At 38.1% G+C, this 17,599-nt stretch overlaps 1 protein-coding gene across 9 annotated transcripts in view; it reads left to right on the forward strand.

Moving 5' to 3' along the window:
* Nucleotides 1-17,344, forward strand: part of RAP1GDS1 (Rap1 GTPase-GDP dissociation stimulator 1) — a 137,065-nt gene extending 119,721 nt beyond the window's left edge. For 5 of the 9 annotated variants that reach the window (XM_045536846.1, XM_045536852.1, XM_045536845.1 and 2 more), the window contains 7 exons: nt 43-174; nt 1,157-1,291; nt 2,350-2,475; nt 3,217-3,356; nt 9,761-9,887; nt 10,874-11,002; nt 15,513-17,344. In XM_045536846.1, the coding sequence (XP_045392802.1) occupies nt 43-174; nt 1,157-1,291; nt 2,350-2,475; nt 3,217-3,356; nt 9,761-9,887; nt 10,874-11,002; nt 15,513-15,640 (917 nt within the window). In that variant the 3' untranslated portion in view covers nt 15,641-17,344. Of the gene's footprint in view, nt 1-42; nt 175-1,156; nt 1,292-2,349; nt 2,476-3,216; nt 3,357-9,760; nt 9,888-9,933; nt 10,117-10,873; nt 11,003-15,512 lie in introns of those variants that run through there. The other 4 variants (XM_045536847.1, XM_045536849.1, XM_045536848.1 and 1 more) reach the window with 4 other exon arrangements.
* Nucleotides 17,345-17,599: the final 255 nt, after the last annotated feature.

Consider the following 17,599-nt stretch of genomic DNA (forward strand, 5'->3'; position numbering starts at 1 on the left):
TTTACTAATTATTTTTCTCTTATTTGTTTCATTTACCTCCAGATGAATCCATGCAGAAATTATTTGAAGGAGGAAAAGGCAGTGTATTTCAAAGGGTGCTTTCTTGGATTCCATCAAATAACCACCAGCTACAGCTTGCTGGAGCATTGGCAATTGCAAATTTTGCCAGAAATGGTAAGCATATTAGTTCCCCCTTTGTTAATAAATGTTCTATACTTTTTTATTTTTGCTTTGCCATTACATGTACTAAAACTGGAACAGTTCAGAAGTTTGTGTAATATGTGTATATGCTGCTTAGTTCTTCAGAAATCTGCAATACTTATAGTGACTTTCCTAAATTACATTTTATGCAGTTGAACTAAATTCTAACAGTTTAAAGATCATGAACAGTGATCATGAAGTGCTTCTTTTGAACACTTTGCACTTCAGAGCTTGGTAAACTTAGTCCTATTCTAATGTGCATCTGACCTCTTTTGCCTGGAGATTTTATTTTGAATTTAATATTCTTGAGTACTCATTCCAGGGTTATTATGCCTCAGTTTATACTTTTATGCCCATAAAACTTAAGTATAACTAATCCCCTGTTTTAGGGTAGATATTTAATTTAGTTTAATATTTCAGATGCAAAAGACCTTCATGTTTATAAAATCTGGCACTTGTAAGAAACTCAGATTCAGTCAAACTATACTTTGTCTATGAAATGTTATTTTTCTTTTTAGTTTGATTTTATTCCAATATGAGCTATTGGTATATATTATAATGGCTTATTCCATTTTACTCTCTTTTCTTTGGGGGTAACTCCCTAATGATGGAGTTAAGAGTAGCAAAATATGAGTAAGTATCAGCCATGATAACAAAAGGTAGAGTATTTTAAGCACGTAGTTTCTACTTTTTATGTATTAGCAGGCTCTAAGCTAGGGATGTTTCTTGTAATTTTTATGATTTTTTAAATTTTATCGATTTTAAGAATCTTTATAATCAGACCTCTCACTCAGTTACTAGATAAACCTATAAATCTGATGAGAGAAAGAATTGTAATGTATTTTTTTATAGCTCCCTTTTCGCTAATGTAGGTAGATTATAGGCAGGTATCAGTATTATAAAATATTTATAGACATTTTTAACGAGGAAGAAAAAATGTTTTTGTTTTGTTCAGACGGAAATTGTATTCACATGGTGGACAACGGGATTGTAGAAAAGCTCATGGGTTTGCTGGACAGACACGTGGAGGACGGCAACGTAACTGTGCAGCACGCAGCGCTGAGCGCCCTCAGGAACCTGGCCATCCCGGGTAAGGCCCACGGGTAGGACGCAGCTCTGTGAAGAGTAAAATCCATCGTTTGGGGAAGATATTTACTCCGTGATTTGTGGACCTGCTCTGCCCAAGAAGAAAAAATTAATCTTCAAATTGTTCACATTTTTTTTTTTACTAATAAATGGAGATCGTATGTTGAATAAGTTTTCTGAGACTATGAGAATAATCTTGCCTTTGTTCAAATCATTCAAAGATCCCATTACCCTTTGTGAACTCTTAGATTTCCATTGTATAGTATAGGTAAGCTTTTTTAAACATCTTCAGTTGAGGTAAGATAATGACATCAGTTAAGAGAATCTCCTAAAGAATGATTTAAGTTGGTTTTCTTTTTTTTTTCCCCTACAAGCAGACATACAGTTTTTTTAAATAGCCTTAATTTGTCTTTGGATTAAAGGCTTTTGAGCCATGAAATCACATTATCATGGGAAATAATACAGAAGATAGTTAAAACTATTTACTTTTGCAAAATATGTTTTTTTAATTTTTTAAGAGACGAGGACTTGCTATGTTGCACAGGCTGGGTTCAAACTCCAGGGCTCAAACCATACCACCTCAGCCTCTCAAGTAGCTGGGATTACAAGCATGAGCCACCATACCTGGCCTAAAAATAAATATAATTATATGAAGATCCCATCCATATGAATTTAGCTTTGTTCATAAAGCATGTTAATATTGCATATTAATGTCTATAACATATTAATACAGTTGGGTCAAAGACACAGGTAAAAAGAAACATTTAATAAAGAGGAATTGTGCTTTTTATTATAAGACGACAACATTTTCAGATTTCGTTTACAAACTAAGTAAATGTTTTGAGGTTGGGTTTTAAAAGTCAGTATGATTTTATCTGTTATGCTCCTATACACAAACAGGATACTTACACACTCAATTCCATTCTTAACAGGATTGTTTCTAAATAGAAAAATATAACATGAGCCTTAAGGACCCATTCGGTAAATGTGTATTGAATTGAATGTGTATCATCAAGAATGCTAACACCATTTTAACCCTAGTCTCTTTCTCTTTCTCTCTAGTTATAAATAAAGCAAAGATGTTATCAGCTGGGGTCACAGAGGCAGTTTTGAAATTTCTTAAATCTGAAATGCCCCCGGTTCAATTCAAACTTTTGGGAACATTAAGAATGTTAATAGATGCACAAGGTAAAAGAAATGTGTTTCCAAATTGCATTTTTGGTGTGATAGTCTTAATGTGCCTCTAGTTGGAAAAGCACTTGTTTTTAGCATTCAGGATGATGTAATCATAAAAATAAATAGGAGATAAAAGGTAAAAAGTTGGTTTTGGAACCTCATTCACTAATTCCCATGCTTATTATAATTGACTTTAAGCGGAAATTATACTGTATCCCTCTTTATTAGTACGTATAATCCTGGTTTTAGGTTGGTTTATTACTACTTCCTGAGAAATTTTTGTGTCTTGGCATTCTATGTCCATTTTTACCTTGTCTTCAAAATCAAATTTCATTATTGTGACAGTCAAAATTCTTTGAAGTTTGTTTTGCAAACAGGGAGAGCATTTTGCAGAAACAGCAGTGAAAACCACTGCTAGGAATGCATTATGTTTATTGTTTCTAAATTCTGAGCCCTTTTCTGTATTGATTGCTTAAAGTCCTTCTAAAAAACCTTCGTTACAGTCTGCCAGAGTACTAACAAGACGATCAGGCTTACCCAAAAGAAGTTGTTTGTTTTTGTATTTTGTATAAAAATCCACAACTTTACAGAAAAAGCCAAATTAGCCCATCAGATGAGTATTTGCAGTCCTTGCTTTAACTGTTGTGTTTTTAGACACGTGATTTGCCTTCCCTCCCTTACATCTTTACCAATTATTTCAGCCAGTTGCTCGTCAGTGATTCATTCCTTTGTGGTTTTTCTTCTTTCCTATAGCAGAAGCTGCTGAACAACTGGGAAAGAATGTTACATTAGTGGAGCGTTTGGTGGAATGGTGTGAAGCCAAAGACCACGCTGGTGTGATGGGGGAGTCGAACAGACTACTCTCGGCCCTTATACGACACAGTAAATCAAAGGTGAGCTCCAGGGAGACCGTTTACTGGACAACATTACAGTGGCTCTTTTGGAAGGAAACCCAGCATTGTAGGTCCTACATCCTAAGCCTGCATTTTTATGTATTTACATGTGAATACATTAATCAACAGTGAAGATTGAGCTTTTTTATTTAGTTCTATTTCATAATAGCTAAGAGTAAGGCTTTGGAATCAAACAGAGATGGGTTCAGATTTTATCTCTACCATTTAAATGGTCAAGTCTCTTCATAGCTCAGTATTTTAAAATAAAAACTGGGATAATATTTATCTGAAAGTGTTGTGAGGATTCAGTGAGATCTTGTATACAGGGTACTCAGCTGGTACCTGGGGTGCTGGAAGCGCTCACTCAATGGAGGTTGCTGTTCCTTCTGTTCCAGTTATTTTTACCACCACCATTACCAGCATCGTGTCAAACATTCACGTGCCAGGCTCTGACCGTGGGAGCTACTGATGTTTAGAAATTAAATGATACCTACATAGTATATGGTGCCCGGAACTCACAAAGTTGGACAAAATCCATTCTCAGGGCAGCGTCCAGCCCAGTAGCATCTGGCACTTGGCAGATAACCAGTAAATGAACAAATGAGCTATTTGAAAGATGTGAAAGGTCACAATGGTGGGAAGCCGGGCCAGCAGTTCACCAGCTGATTGAGAGTCTAGAGTACATTTCTTTTACGTTTTTATACCCTCTTTTCTAAGGGTGACCCTTTTGATCATTTCACTTGTGGTACAACTTCAATAGTGATGGTATTTGAGAAGAAAGTCAATTTAGAACTCAAATCCACTAGCTATTTGCATTTATTTATAGAACAGATTTTTTAAAAAGATGGCAAGAGAAAAAGCTTAAAAGTAATGGATTTCCTTGCCTTGTGTAAATCTTTCATATAAATAATTGACTTCGCTGTGATAGCTATCTCAGCTGGTTAGCCAGAAGAATGTTCTTCCCCGTCAGATGCTAAATCTCGAGATCTTTCCTTGGGGAAAAGCAGCTGCTAACCAGGACCTTCCTGTTACCTGTCTCACGCAGACCAGCCTGAAAGCCCATACGTTCTCACTGACACCAGCACGGGACCAAACAGTGTGTTGGCAGGATGGAAAGTACCAAGACAGAATAATAAAATGACCTCCTTTTCCCTTCTCCATCATAACTGCTTTCTCGTGCCCGTTTGTTCATTTAACAGTTACTACTTGGGGTGCTTGCAGTGGAAATCGTATAAAACACAGTGTTGCTTTAAAGCAATTAAGTGTCTAGTAAGGGGACAGATAGGGAAACAGCTTAAGTGCAGCATTAAGGCCACCTGCACCATTTGGGGGTAACAGGAGGAAAGAAAGAGCAACACTGGATGGATGGTCCGGGTGGTATCATAGAAGGGATGGTGTCTTAGAGGTTAACTAGGGATCTCAGGAGAGGAAGGGGAAGAGAAAAGAAAGAAGAGCCTTTTCAGGCAAAGACAATAGGGTATACAAAAACAGAGATGTAAAACAGTGTAGTTTTAGAGGAAAACTACAAATAAAGCAGTATTGTTGGAGCATAGAGTGTGTAGAGACAGTGGCCAGAGAGGATGAGAATTGGGGACTAGGATGAATTATATGCCAAATTCAGATAGATGGATTTGATTCAGCAGTAAATCAGGAGCTCTTACAGTGTTTTAAGCAGCAGGGGGCCATTTCTTGGTTTTCATTTAGAAACATGACTAGGGTTTAGTGGTGGCGGAAATATTAGAAAGTTATTGCAAAAATATATATGGGAGATGATAAAGGCCTGAATTAAGGGTTTCGGGTTGAGCAATTTGAAATTGCTGATATTCAACTGTTTTTGACACACTTTGTATGGTTCAGCCAACTAATAGCTGTGAGGATAGAAAAGAAGAACTTGAGAAAGATACAGGTAGTAGAATTGACAGATGCAACAGCAGGCTTAAGGGAGGAGGAGGTTTTAGAGAGAATTCCAAGTTTGGGGTCTGGCCCCAGGTTGGGTTATCAGGCCACTCATCAAAATAAGGTACTACAGGAAGAGGTGCAGCTAACACTCCCTAACTCGCTTGCTCCCTACCCACTCCCCCATGCTTTTTAGAGTCTTTACCCTTAATCCTTTGCTCTACTCCATGAGAATTCCCACCAAGGGTTTAGAGTTTAGGCAAACCAGTATTCCATTAACTAGATTACAAACAACACAGACATGCTTCTGGCATCTGAATTTTTCAGCTCTCAGATAAATTCCTTTTACATTGATAGTAAAGCCACCAAAGCCTTGGTTAATCCAGTAGCTTCAGCTGCCTTCAGTACTTTCAGATCCTGTACCTTCAGGTCAGTATCAACTAACAGGATTACATAACGAGATCATTAATGGACACAAAAATGTGTCCATGGGAAGATGCATGCTGACATCTTAGAAACAACTGAATTCAGGAGCCAAAACTATGTAAATGCTACAATATGAAACTGAGATCTGAAGATTTTGAGGCTTTTCTGTGAATTTCATTTATCATAGATATCTCTTTCCCTCATCTAACCTCCCACCTTCTCCTCCACCCCCCAAAAAAGGTTTTGGGTACCCATTAAGCATCTATTGCATGCAGGTTCTTTGAAAGACGAAAAGTACACCATGGTACCTTTCTTAGGGGCATGTGAGTGTGACAAAAAACAATTTGAAGTTATAGAGGATTGCAACTTTATAGTCACATTATAACTTTAGGTTTATAATTCAGCTGTTTTTTCCCTTTGGTGTATCTTTTCTGCGATTGAGAGTCTACTGCTGCTAAGCAGCGACAGGAACCTTGATTCGTGTATTTCAGGGATCAGAACTCTAAGGTATATTCATTGCTTGAGCTCCAGGTCAGAACTGTTAATTTAATTTAAATTATTTTTAAACATAACCAACAATAAAGTGGAATTCATAGTTACTGTTGAGCAGCAGTTCTCAAGGTTTGTTTCATCAAATAATAATTCCAACAAATGTTCCACAAAGAAAAAGTGTTGCATGGTCAGATTAGGTATGGAAATAGTGCACTCCTTTTCTGTGCCTTTGGGATTCACAGCATACGTTAGTACTACTCTAAATAACCCTCCTTAACTTTATTTAATCCACTTATTCTGAAACTATTTGACCATGGATCATTTTTGCAAGTGGCATCTGTTAATATCACATTGGACATACTTTGGGAAACGCTATTCTGGAATAAGCTTCTAAAATAATTAAACACCAGGCTCAAATTTGTTACATTCCTGTATCTCCCTAACCAACTTGTGAATCACAGCTCTCTCGGTGTTTTATTCTTAAACTTTGAAGCTCATGCTCCACCCTGAATTCTATCTTAGAGTCCAGCCTTCCAAAAGTTTGCACTGACTCACAAGGTTCCAGGCTGCTTAGTCATCTCAGCCATATGCAGCGTATTCCTGCTTATGCCATTAGGTAAATTCACATCGTCCCTTGAAGGAGTGCCCCTAATCTCGTTCTGACCAACCATCTAAACCTTCCAAATGTAGATGTCAAAAATGGAAAAAGAAATATAGTTTGGCCAGACACAGTGGGTCATACCTGTAATCCCAGTAGTTTGGGAGGCCGAGGTGGGAGGATCTCTTGAGGCCAGGAGTTTGAGACCAGCCTGGGCAACATAGCAAGACTTTGTCTCTACAAAAAATAAAAGTTAGCCTAGAGTGGTGGTGTACACCTGTAGTCCTGGCTACTCGGGAGGCAGAGGTGGGAGGATCACTTGAGCCCCCAGGAGTTTGAGGCTGTAATGAGCTATGATGATGCCACTGTATTCCAGCATGGGCAACAGAGCAAGATCCTGTCTCTAAAAAGAAACCAAACAAAAAAAGAAATATAGTTTGCCTCTACCCTAGAAATATAAAAATGCCCTCCGATCAAAGTAGGCATTTTTCTTTACCCTTTAAGAATGTAACATTCTTTATCAGTTATCAAGCTAAAAACTTGTTTAAACAAATATAGTCATTCACTCATTCATCCAACAAACATTTATTTTTAAATCTCATATTGAGAAGGCTTTGATGATACTATCTTGAAAAAGAAAATTTTTGTTAAGTGGCTCACCTGTCAGTGGCTACACCAACCTGCAATTTTATAAATTGATTATGTCAAATCCAAGCCTATCTCAAAACATTCCATTATGCAGTTATCAACAAAGTCTTAAGCTGGGTTTATTTCAGTAAAGGCAAGGGCAAGTTGACTATAAATGCTAAATAGGTGAAATTGTTAGCACAGATAATATACGTACCAAAACTTGGCTTTCCATAAGAAAACTTCTTGAGAAACAGAACTGTGAAATAAAACATTGTTTCAAACTTTGTAAAACATCTCCAGAATTTTTAGAGACTTTGCAGAGAGACATCTAGGGTTTAATGGACTTCCTGGAGAACTGTTTCCTTATGTATATCTTCAGTTTATTTATGTAAATGAAATGGTTTGAGAGAAGTTAATCTCTAGATTAGTTTTAGAAGTTTATTGGTTAAAATGATTTGTAATTCTCCAGATAAACCTTCTTGCTCTAAGTAGTGCTAATATCTTTCATTAAAAAAAAAAAAAAAATACCTTGAAGTTAAATGTAACTTTAAAACACGTTCATAGAGCCTCTCCAAATCACATTAAATAACTGCCAGCGCATGGCACTGGGAATTTAGTACAGATACTTTTCCATTGACTACGGATGGGTAAGAACAACCACCCAGCAGCCAAACTGCCTGGATTTGAACCTTGGCTTTACCACTGACTCACCGCCCCACATTCTATCAGGCAAAGCGACTCCATGGAGTAGCTATTCAGTAAACATTTGTTGAAGTAGTTGGAGGGAGGGCAGGCATTTTAAAAAATACTCAGGTATCTATTCCAGAAAAGTGAGATGGAAAAGCAGCAATGCTTGGACTTGAGTGGCACTTGCACTATTCGTTTCTGATGTGCAAATTTCCTTTGTTCATTCTCTGCTCTTCCTTCAACTATGGTGGACTTTTGGGAGATAAATCGAAAAATAGAGGATGAAATGAAAGTCCAGGTATCTTCCTTACCTGGCTGCATATGTGTCTATTAATCTCTTACAGTCTCTACTCATCAAGCTTCTTTGTGATTTTTATAGAATTTTAAGAATGCTATTATCAGTTTCAAATAAACAGTCACCGAGTAAGCAGTATATTGGGAGTTTAGAAAAGGCTTTAAAAGATAGTTTCTCACTTTCTAGAAGAGGCTGATGGGAAAAGACTGTTGGCAGCCAGAACACAGGCTACCATGAAAACCGAATTCTTGGACTCTGTAGACAACATCTTTGCCTTGAGCTCAAACAGGTTTAGTGCACATTTTGTATCAGCAAAGAGTTTCCTTTAAAAATTCACATAATGGGGAAGCATAAAGGAAACCTCTTTTCAAATATTTTAGCAAATTCCTTTGAAAAATATTTCTAACCAGTTAGTTTTGTATCATTGAAAGTGACTTGGAGAAGCTACTTTTTAAACTATCCATAACCTCAAATTATTAAAAATAGTGAAAACTAGCTAAGAAAATTACTTTTAAAATAACCTAATCGAGACTTCCCAATACGTTATATTTATTGCAAGAGTTCTAAGACAAAACCCTCAGTGGGATGAAGACAAAAATGAGTACTAGAAATAAATGTAACCATTTTTTTTTCATCTAACTTTTGCCAGATATTCTTATATGTGCTTTTGGTGTAATAACTTTGTAATTATTACAAAAACCCGTGAGATAAACACTTAACATCATTCCAAGAGCATAGGTGATATCACTCAGGTAAGAGAGGTTTGGTAATTTGCTCAAAGCCGGTGGGACTTACTGAATCCAGAGCCCGTGTCTCCTCTGCCCGGAGAGAGGACAGAGCTCTGGGCGCCCCGAGCAATGGAGGCAGACACAGAATCTGAGTTCTGCTCGGTCCCTTTGCATGTAATCAGTTCTCGTATTTGTAAGACCAAACCAAACAACACTTCAAAAAAAATTTATAAAAGCTTTACCTGGAGTATCTAGAGAACGACCTGGCACTATCAGAAAAATTAGAACTTTTTTTATTATTATTATTCCAAGTTTTATTCTCTTTTGTTGATCCTGAGGTAGGTCAACATCCGGGGCAGTGGCACTTTTAATTCTTTGGCTTTGGTAGCTTCCAGACTTCTCTGTTCCTTCATGTGAACTGCAATTGCAATGGTCTTTTCCACTTAGGCAATTTAAGTTGTCATCTTTTGATGAATTTATTTAAAGCTAAAAGCTTTTTCCTTTTCTTCTGTGAAGAAAAAAAAAACATGGTTAAATGAAGATTCATACAGGACACTGTCACAAAACCACTCAACAATGAATTGACTGATTATAATGCATTTTCTTTATGTTTAAAATTAGTTTATAATTCTGTGATGTTTATTTATTGTAGGATGTAATTAAAACCATTGTACAGAGTGGTGGCGTCCAGCATCTAGTTACTATGGCAACTAGTGAACATGTAATAATGCAGAATGAAGCCCTTGTTGCTTTGGCATTAATAGCAGCTTTGGAATTGGGTAAGTACCCCAGTGACAAACTTATTTTCTTCTATTTTTATCTCAGATGAAAGGAAAGCTCAGGAGTGGAATTGAAGTCAGACAGAACTTTGACTGGAAGCATTTTGCCTATGTGTGTCCACACCTGCATCTGAATATATGGAAAATTACATAGGTTGTTACCACAGCTGTCTCCTTAGGTTGTGCTTTTGGTAACATTTTTAAGGCAATGCTTTAAGGTTAGTTTATTTCAAGTTATGGCCACTTGGAAAACATAGAAAGCATTTCCAGCAGGCTTCACAGAGAATGAAAACAACATGCAGAATAGCACAGCGAGCGAAGAGTGTGCTACTCTCCAGTAACTGCCTTTCTCTTCCATCTCTGCTGCTTCTAGTACAGTTTGCTCTGGCTGATCTTCTCTATGGCCATGGTTAGTGTTACCCTGTAGCACGGCCTTCACTCTGAAGCCATCTTCTGTGGATTTCTGCGTTCAGAACTCCCCAAAAGCAAAGTCTAAGTGATTCCTTTAGTTTCTAACATACAGCATCCATAATGGGCAGAATTCTTGACAAGAAAGTAGCTCATAGGTGCCTATTTTTTGTGTAGCAACTTTTGGCTCGGGGGACGATCCCCTGATACAGCCAGCCAGGGACAGTGTATCAGATTCACGTGGTCTGTGGTGAAGGCCTAAGGCTGCTTTATACAAGTTAGGATTTTAGACTTGGTGGTCCTGCCCAGTTCAAGGCCATTTGGGTAAACAGTGTTAACTGATTACCTCTTAATTCCTACTGACGGTTTATATTCATAATTCTCAAAATGGGGCGAATGGATCCACCAACCCCAATCCCAGAAAAGAGAATATCATTTATTTAGGTCATTATTATTTATCAGTCTCTTTTGGAAGGCTTCACATGGTCAGTAGTTTCTAGAAGAGGAAATAGTGTGTAGCCCGAGGGTACCGGGTGCTTACACGGTGGATCTCAACTGCACTTTGTTTACTTTTCTAGGCACTGCTGAGAAAGATCTAGAAAGTGCTAAACTTGTACAGATTTTACACAGACTGCTAGTAGATGAGAGGAGTGCTCCTGAAATCAAATATAACTCCATGGTCCTCATCTGTGCTGTCATGGGATCTGGCAAGTATTGCCCCTGTCATTTGATGTCTGGCAACACGTGGCTGACATTAAATATTAGATACACAATCGTTAATGATGGCTTTTGGTTTTAAAAGCATTAGAAGTTATTTCACGGATGATACAGGATTACTTTTTCTCCCCATCAGTTTAAACATTTATTATTTCTTTGTAATGATAACATACAAAATCTTTTCTTCTAGCCATCTTCAAATATACACTACATTATTTGCTATAGTCACCCTACTATGTAATAAATAGGATTACTTTTACACTGAAATTCCCAAAGATTCTTACTATAAGAGAAATTATCATATAGCAAATGTAGACAAAAATCAGTGTTAAAAAATTAATAACCATAAGTTTCATTAGCCCTAAAATTTTATTTTATATAAAGAACAAGTTCTGATTTTGTATGTCATTATGCTAGCTAAGAAATTTGTTCAAGAAATTGTTGGCTCACACCTGTAATCCTAGCACTCCAGGAGGCTGAGGTGGAAGCATTGCTTGAGCTCAGGACTTCAAGACCAGCCCGAGCAAGACCGAGACCCTGTCTCTACTAAAAATAAAAAAATTAGCCGGGCATGGTGGCGCATGCCTATTGTCCCAGCTACTTGGGAGGCTGAGGCAGGAGCATGTCTTGAGCCCATGAGTTTGAGGTCACAGTGAGCTATGATGACACCACTGTACTCTAGCCAAGATGACAGAGTGGTGAGACTCTGTCTCAAGAAAAAAGAAAATAAAATTAGCATATCTTGGTGTGTGTTCCATGAACACCTGAAAAGAATGTGTGTTCTGCAGTTTTGGGGTGGAGTGTTCTATAAATGTTGATTATATCCTGTTGGTTGGTAGTGGTGTTGATCTTCCTATATCCTTGCTGGTTTTCTAACTGTCGTATCAGTGGTTGAGAAGAGGGATACTGAAGTCTTCAGCTAAATTGTGGATTTGTCTGTTTGTCCTTGCAGTTCTATCAATTTTTGCTTCATGTAATTATCAGCTCTATTGTTAGGTAGATACACCTTTAGGATTGCTATGCCTTTTTGGTGGATTGAATCTTTTATCATTATGTGATGTCCCTGTCTATCTCTGGTAATTTTCTTTGCTCTGAATGTGATGTCCCTGTCTATCTCTGGTAATTTTCTTTGCTCTGAAGTCTACTTTATCTGACATTAACATAGCTACTCCTGGCTAGGCGCAGTGGCTCATGCCTCTAATCCTAGCACTGTGGGAGGCTGAGGCAGGAGAATCGCTTGAGGTCAGGAGTTCAAGACCAACCTGAGCAAGAGCGAGACCCCCATCTCTACTAAAAATAGAAAAAATTAGCCAGGCATGGTGGCATGCTCCTGTAGTCCCAGCTACTCGGGAGGCTGAGGCAGCAGGACTGCTTGAGCCCAGGAGTTTGAGGTTGCTGTGAGCTAGGCTGACACCATGGCCCTCTAGCCTGGGCAACAGAGCAAGACTCTGTATCAAAAAGAAAAAAAAAAAAACATAGCTACTCCTGCTTTCTTTTGATAACATTCACATGATCATCTCCCATCTTTTTAGTTTCTATCTACTCTCTCATTATATTGGAAGTGAGTCTCTTGTAGACAACATAAGATAGGTCATGTTTTTTAGTCCACTCACTCTGCCAGTCCCTTTTAATTGGCATATTTACACCATTTACATTTAATGTGATGACTGATAATTTATGCCTTAAGTATGCAATTTCATTGTTTTCTGTTTATTATTTTTCTTTTTCTGACTTCCTGTGAGTTACTTGAACTTTTATTCCCTTTACTCTCCCTTATTTATAATTGTCTTAAATATTTTCCTCCGTATACATTTAGAATCACATGAGGCAGTGTTATAACTTTTGTTTGAACCATAAAACATAATTCAGAAAACTCTTAACAGAGAAGAAAAGTCTATTGTATTTACCCACATGTTTGTGGGGTTTTTTTAATTTATGTTTTTTTATTTCAGCATATTATAGGGGTACCAACATTTAGGTTATATGTATCACCTTTGCCCCACCTGAGTCAGAGCTTCAAGCATGTCCATCCCCTACACGGTGCACACTGTATCCATTAGGTGTGAATATACCCATCCCTCCTCCCCCTTCCCAACATCTAATGAATGTTACTACTATATGTGCACATAAGTGTTAGTACCAATTCGATGGTGAGTACATGCGGTGCTTGTTTTTCCATTCTTGTGATACTTCACTTGGTAGGATGGGCTCCAGCTCTATCCAGGATAATATAAGAGGTGCTAGATCACCAGTGTTTTTTGTGGCTGAGTAGAATTGTGATGCTATAAACATTCTAGTGCATATGTCTTTCTTTCCTTTGGGTAGCTGCCCAGTAATTGGATTGCTGGTAAATTATTGCCTCCCAATTTGTTCTTTTTGCTTAAGATTGCTTTTGCTATTCGGGCTCTTCTCTGGTTCCATGAGGCATAGAATTATTTTTTCTAGATCTGCAAAATATGTTGACATTTTAATAGGGATTGCATTGAATCTGTAGATCACTTTGGGTAGTATAGACATTTGAACAATGTTGATTCTGCCAACCCATGAGTATGATATGGCTTTCTACCTGTTTACATCCTCTGCTGTTTCCTTCCTCAGTGTTTCATAGTTCTTCCTATAGAAGTCTTTCACCTCGTTAAATATATTTCTAGGTATTTTATTTTCTTTGTTGCTATTGTGAAAGGTATTGAATCTTTGACTTGGTTCTCAGTTTGACTGTTGTTGGTATATAGGAGTGCTACTGATTTCTGTACATTGATTTTGTAACCTGAGACTTTGCTGAATTTGTTTATGAATTCCAGTAGTCTCATGGCAGAATCTTTGCGATTTTCTAGATATAAGATCATATTGTCAGCAAGAGCAGTAGTTTGAAATCTTCTGCTCCCATTTGGATGCCCTTGATTTCCTTCTCTAGTCTGGTCTGATTGCTCTGGCTAGGACTTCCAGCACTATACTGAACAGAAGTGTTGATATAGGGCAACCTTGTCTGGTTCCAGTTCTAAGCGGGAATGCTTTCAGTTTTTCCCCGTTCAATATGATGGTGGCTGTTGGTTTGTCATATATGGCTTTTATCATTTTTAGGTAAGTCCCATCTGTGCCTATTTTGTTAAGCATTCTTATCATAAAAGGGTGTTGAATTTTGTCAAATGCTTTTTCTGTGTTTATTAAGAGCATCATATGGTCTTTATTTTCACTTCTATTTATGTGTTGAATCACATTTATAGATTTGCATATGTTGAACCATCCCTGCATCTCTGGGATGAAGCCCACTTGGTCAGAATGGATTATTTTTTCGATAAGCACCTGAATTTGGTTTGCTAAGATTTTTCCTAAAGGATATTGGTCTGTCGTTTTTTGGGTATATACCCAGAAGTGGAATTGCTGGATCATATGGTAATTCTGTTTAATTTTTTAAGAAACTACCATACTGTTTTCCACAGGTGATGGACCATTATACATTTCCACCAGCTATGTACACAGGTTCCAGTTTCTCAGCATCCTCACAAGTACTTGTTATTGTGTCTCTGTGTGTGTATAATAGTCATCCTAATTATTTTGAAGTCATATCTTGTGGTTTTGATTTGCATTTCCTAATGATTAGTGATGTTGGGGATCTTGTCATGTGCTTCTTGGTTGTTTGTATACTGTATCTTCATTGAAGAAATGTCTATTGCCATTTTTTAATGAAGTTTGCTTTGTTGTTGAGTTGCAGTTCTTTATACCAGTACCACACACTTTTGTTACTGTAGCTTTGTAGTAAGTTTTAAAATCAGGAAGTATGAGACCTTCAACTTTGTTCTTTTTCAAGATTGTTTTGGAGAGTAGGGGTCCCTTGAGATTCTGTATGAATTTTAAGATGGATTTTTCTATTTACTTCTACAAAAAAATGTTCTAGTTTTATGTTAGTCTTATCTAAGTACACATATCAGTTTGGGGAGCACTGATTAAACTTACTAGACCTTGCTCTTCCCATATAATAGTTCTCAGAATCTTAACAGGAGTCCTATATTTTCCTGTAATTGAGGTCAAATAGAGAAAGAAAGCCAGAAGGAGGAGGATAGGCAATCTAAAGCCCATCATCACAGACATTTGTTGAGAGGATGTGAAGTACAAACTTTTCATTTGCCACAAAATTATTTGAAACAAATCCTAAGGTTTTTCATTAAGTCATTGAACTGATGATCCGGTTACATTTATAATGGAACCTTGAGGTCATATGAGCTGTGTTTAATTATAACTCATTACCCTAATCAACCTTTTCCTATAGAACTTGACCTCTGGTTCATCTTTTTAAAAATGTGTCAAGTAAAGCTTTCTGATTTTATATGATGATTATAATACATCATACAATTATAATACATCCCTGAAAAAGACATTGCTCAGCTACTGCTTTTTCCAGAATTGTAACTCAGTCTCCTCAAAATAAACATTTTGGATGGATTGTATAGTAAGATTAGACCCTAACAGAAGCACATCTGTTGTCTTGTTTTTGACTTCCAGAATCTCTACACAAGGAAGTGCAGGATTTGGCCTTTCTAGACGTCATATCGAAACTTCGCCGTCACGAGAACAAAAGCGTTGCCCAACAGGCCTCCCTGACAGAGCAGAGACTCACCGTGGAAAGCTGAGGACCGCCCCCCCCGCATACGCCCATCATCCCATCGCCCCTTGTCCTCCATCCAGCTGCCTCTGCTGCTCCGTGCTCCACCGTACCACTTGTGCATGCATGTGATGTTCCAGTACCAACCGAAGAACTTCTGTAGGTACCTAATAAGATTTCTAAACCCATAATTAGTGTGAACATGAATTCATCAAAACCAGGTCTCCACCCATAACTGTTCTCTTGTATTCCTGTTGCTTGAGCTACATTAAGTAGAATGTGCATGTTGTAGTCCTCTGATGATATAAACTTGGTACTACATCCCGACTTGCTCCTCACATGCAGTAAACCACACGATGATGTCCTGGTAAAGTAGAAACAAAGAATACTGCAGGACCTGTCTAGCTTATCAAAGATGAAATTGAATAGTAAAAATAGCTCCATTTTTTTTGGTGCTTAGGAAGCACGGTGACCAAAAAAAAACTGTATGGCTGCTCATTCATTAGTCTTACTAATGCCAAAACCATGGTACCTAGAGTTAAATAAAATTCCAGTGCTCTCACTCTTTACCCGGTGGTTCCTCCTTTTTCCTGACTATGTGGACTGTTGCAGGTGTCACAAACTTGGCAAGACTCTGAGACTTCTGAGTCCGTATTTAATTGACTGTCATCAACAGCCTGATGTGGAAAACAGTTGTAGATTTCAGTGTGACACGAAGGGGTTGAAGAACCCCTGTGACACTAGAGCGTTTTGAGTTTCGCCTGAATTTCAGATTCTGACATCTGTGCATTTCAGCTCAGCACTTCTCCGTCAGCCAGTCAGCTCTGCCCAGCACTTGTCTCTAAAAGTTACTCGGCACTTGATTGCAACTGAGGAAATTGAGTATAGCTCATTGGAGAATGGATTTTTTTTTTTTTTTTTTTTTTTGCTGTTTTTCATCATTCAGCTAGAAAGCGAGAAGTTTCATTGTCCTTATAAATCTTACATTAGAACTAGCAGGACGTAGGAGGAAAGATGAAGAAATAAGCTTGTCTAGACTGAAGAAAGGAAGGCAGGTCATAAAAGCCATAGCAGCCAGTCCAGTTCAGTCTGCGGAGGGCCTCACTCCAACCGCTGTGAGGGTCCCCTCCGCCACCTCCCTGCTGGGACGTGCAGTCGTCTTAAAGGCTGCCAGTCAGCCAGGACTCAAGAGAAGACCCCCCTGGCGAAATCGAGTGAGTGTACTCTTCACTGCCACTGCCACCACCAAATGGGTTTTTAGAGCTTTGAACACAATCTTTGTAAATCAAACAAAACATCCCTGTGACCCACCTGCCTTCGCCCCCTACCCAAGTTTGACCACCACTAGCCTGACAGGCAAGACGGGGTCCAGGGCAGTAACAAGGGCTGCCACGGAGGGGCGGGAGCTCTCTCCTCGCCTGCGTAGATGCTGCACTTCTCTGTGAGCGACCCGGCTGGACTGGTGACTCTAAAACAGCTGTCTAATGCAAGACAGTTAAAACCCTAGTGGAGGTGAAGAACCTTTTGACTGAGGTTCCCTTTGATGTCCAAATGAGGGACGATTATGAATGCTAATGCCACCCTTACTGCAAGAATGATCTTGTTTATTGTCTTTCTCCTGGGCTGGATAGTGGACTATATTTTATTATAGGTTTTGAAAGACATCTGTAATGTTGCTTAACAGACTGTCCATATTAATAACTTAATAAATAAATAGTATATCAAACTGTAATGGCATCGTTTGGTTTGTTTGTGTATTTTACCTGTATTTCCAGCTCCTTGAACAGGCCTTGCTCATTGTTGGTGTTCAGTAAGTATTTGTTAAATGAGTAAACAAATTCCTACATCCGTGAAGTTTCCAGACTGCCTGCCTGAACTAATTTCCAGATAGATAGAGAATTTGAGATTTGGATGGTTTGTCTGACTTCAGGAAAAAAAAAAATTAATAGTAGGGAAAGCACTGCACAGAAAACTTCAGAACAAAAAC

This window comes from Lemur catta, chromosome 24, assembly GCF_020740605.2.
Source record: "Lemur catta isolate mLemCat1 chromosome 24, mLemCat1.pri, whole genome shotgun sequence".
NCBI lineage: Eukaryota > Metazoa > Chordata > Mammalia > Primates > Lemuridae > Lemur > Lemur catta.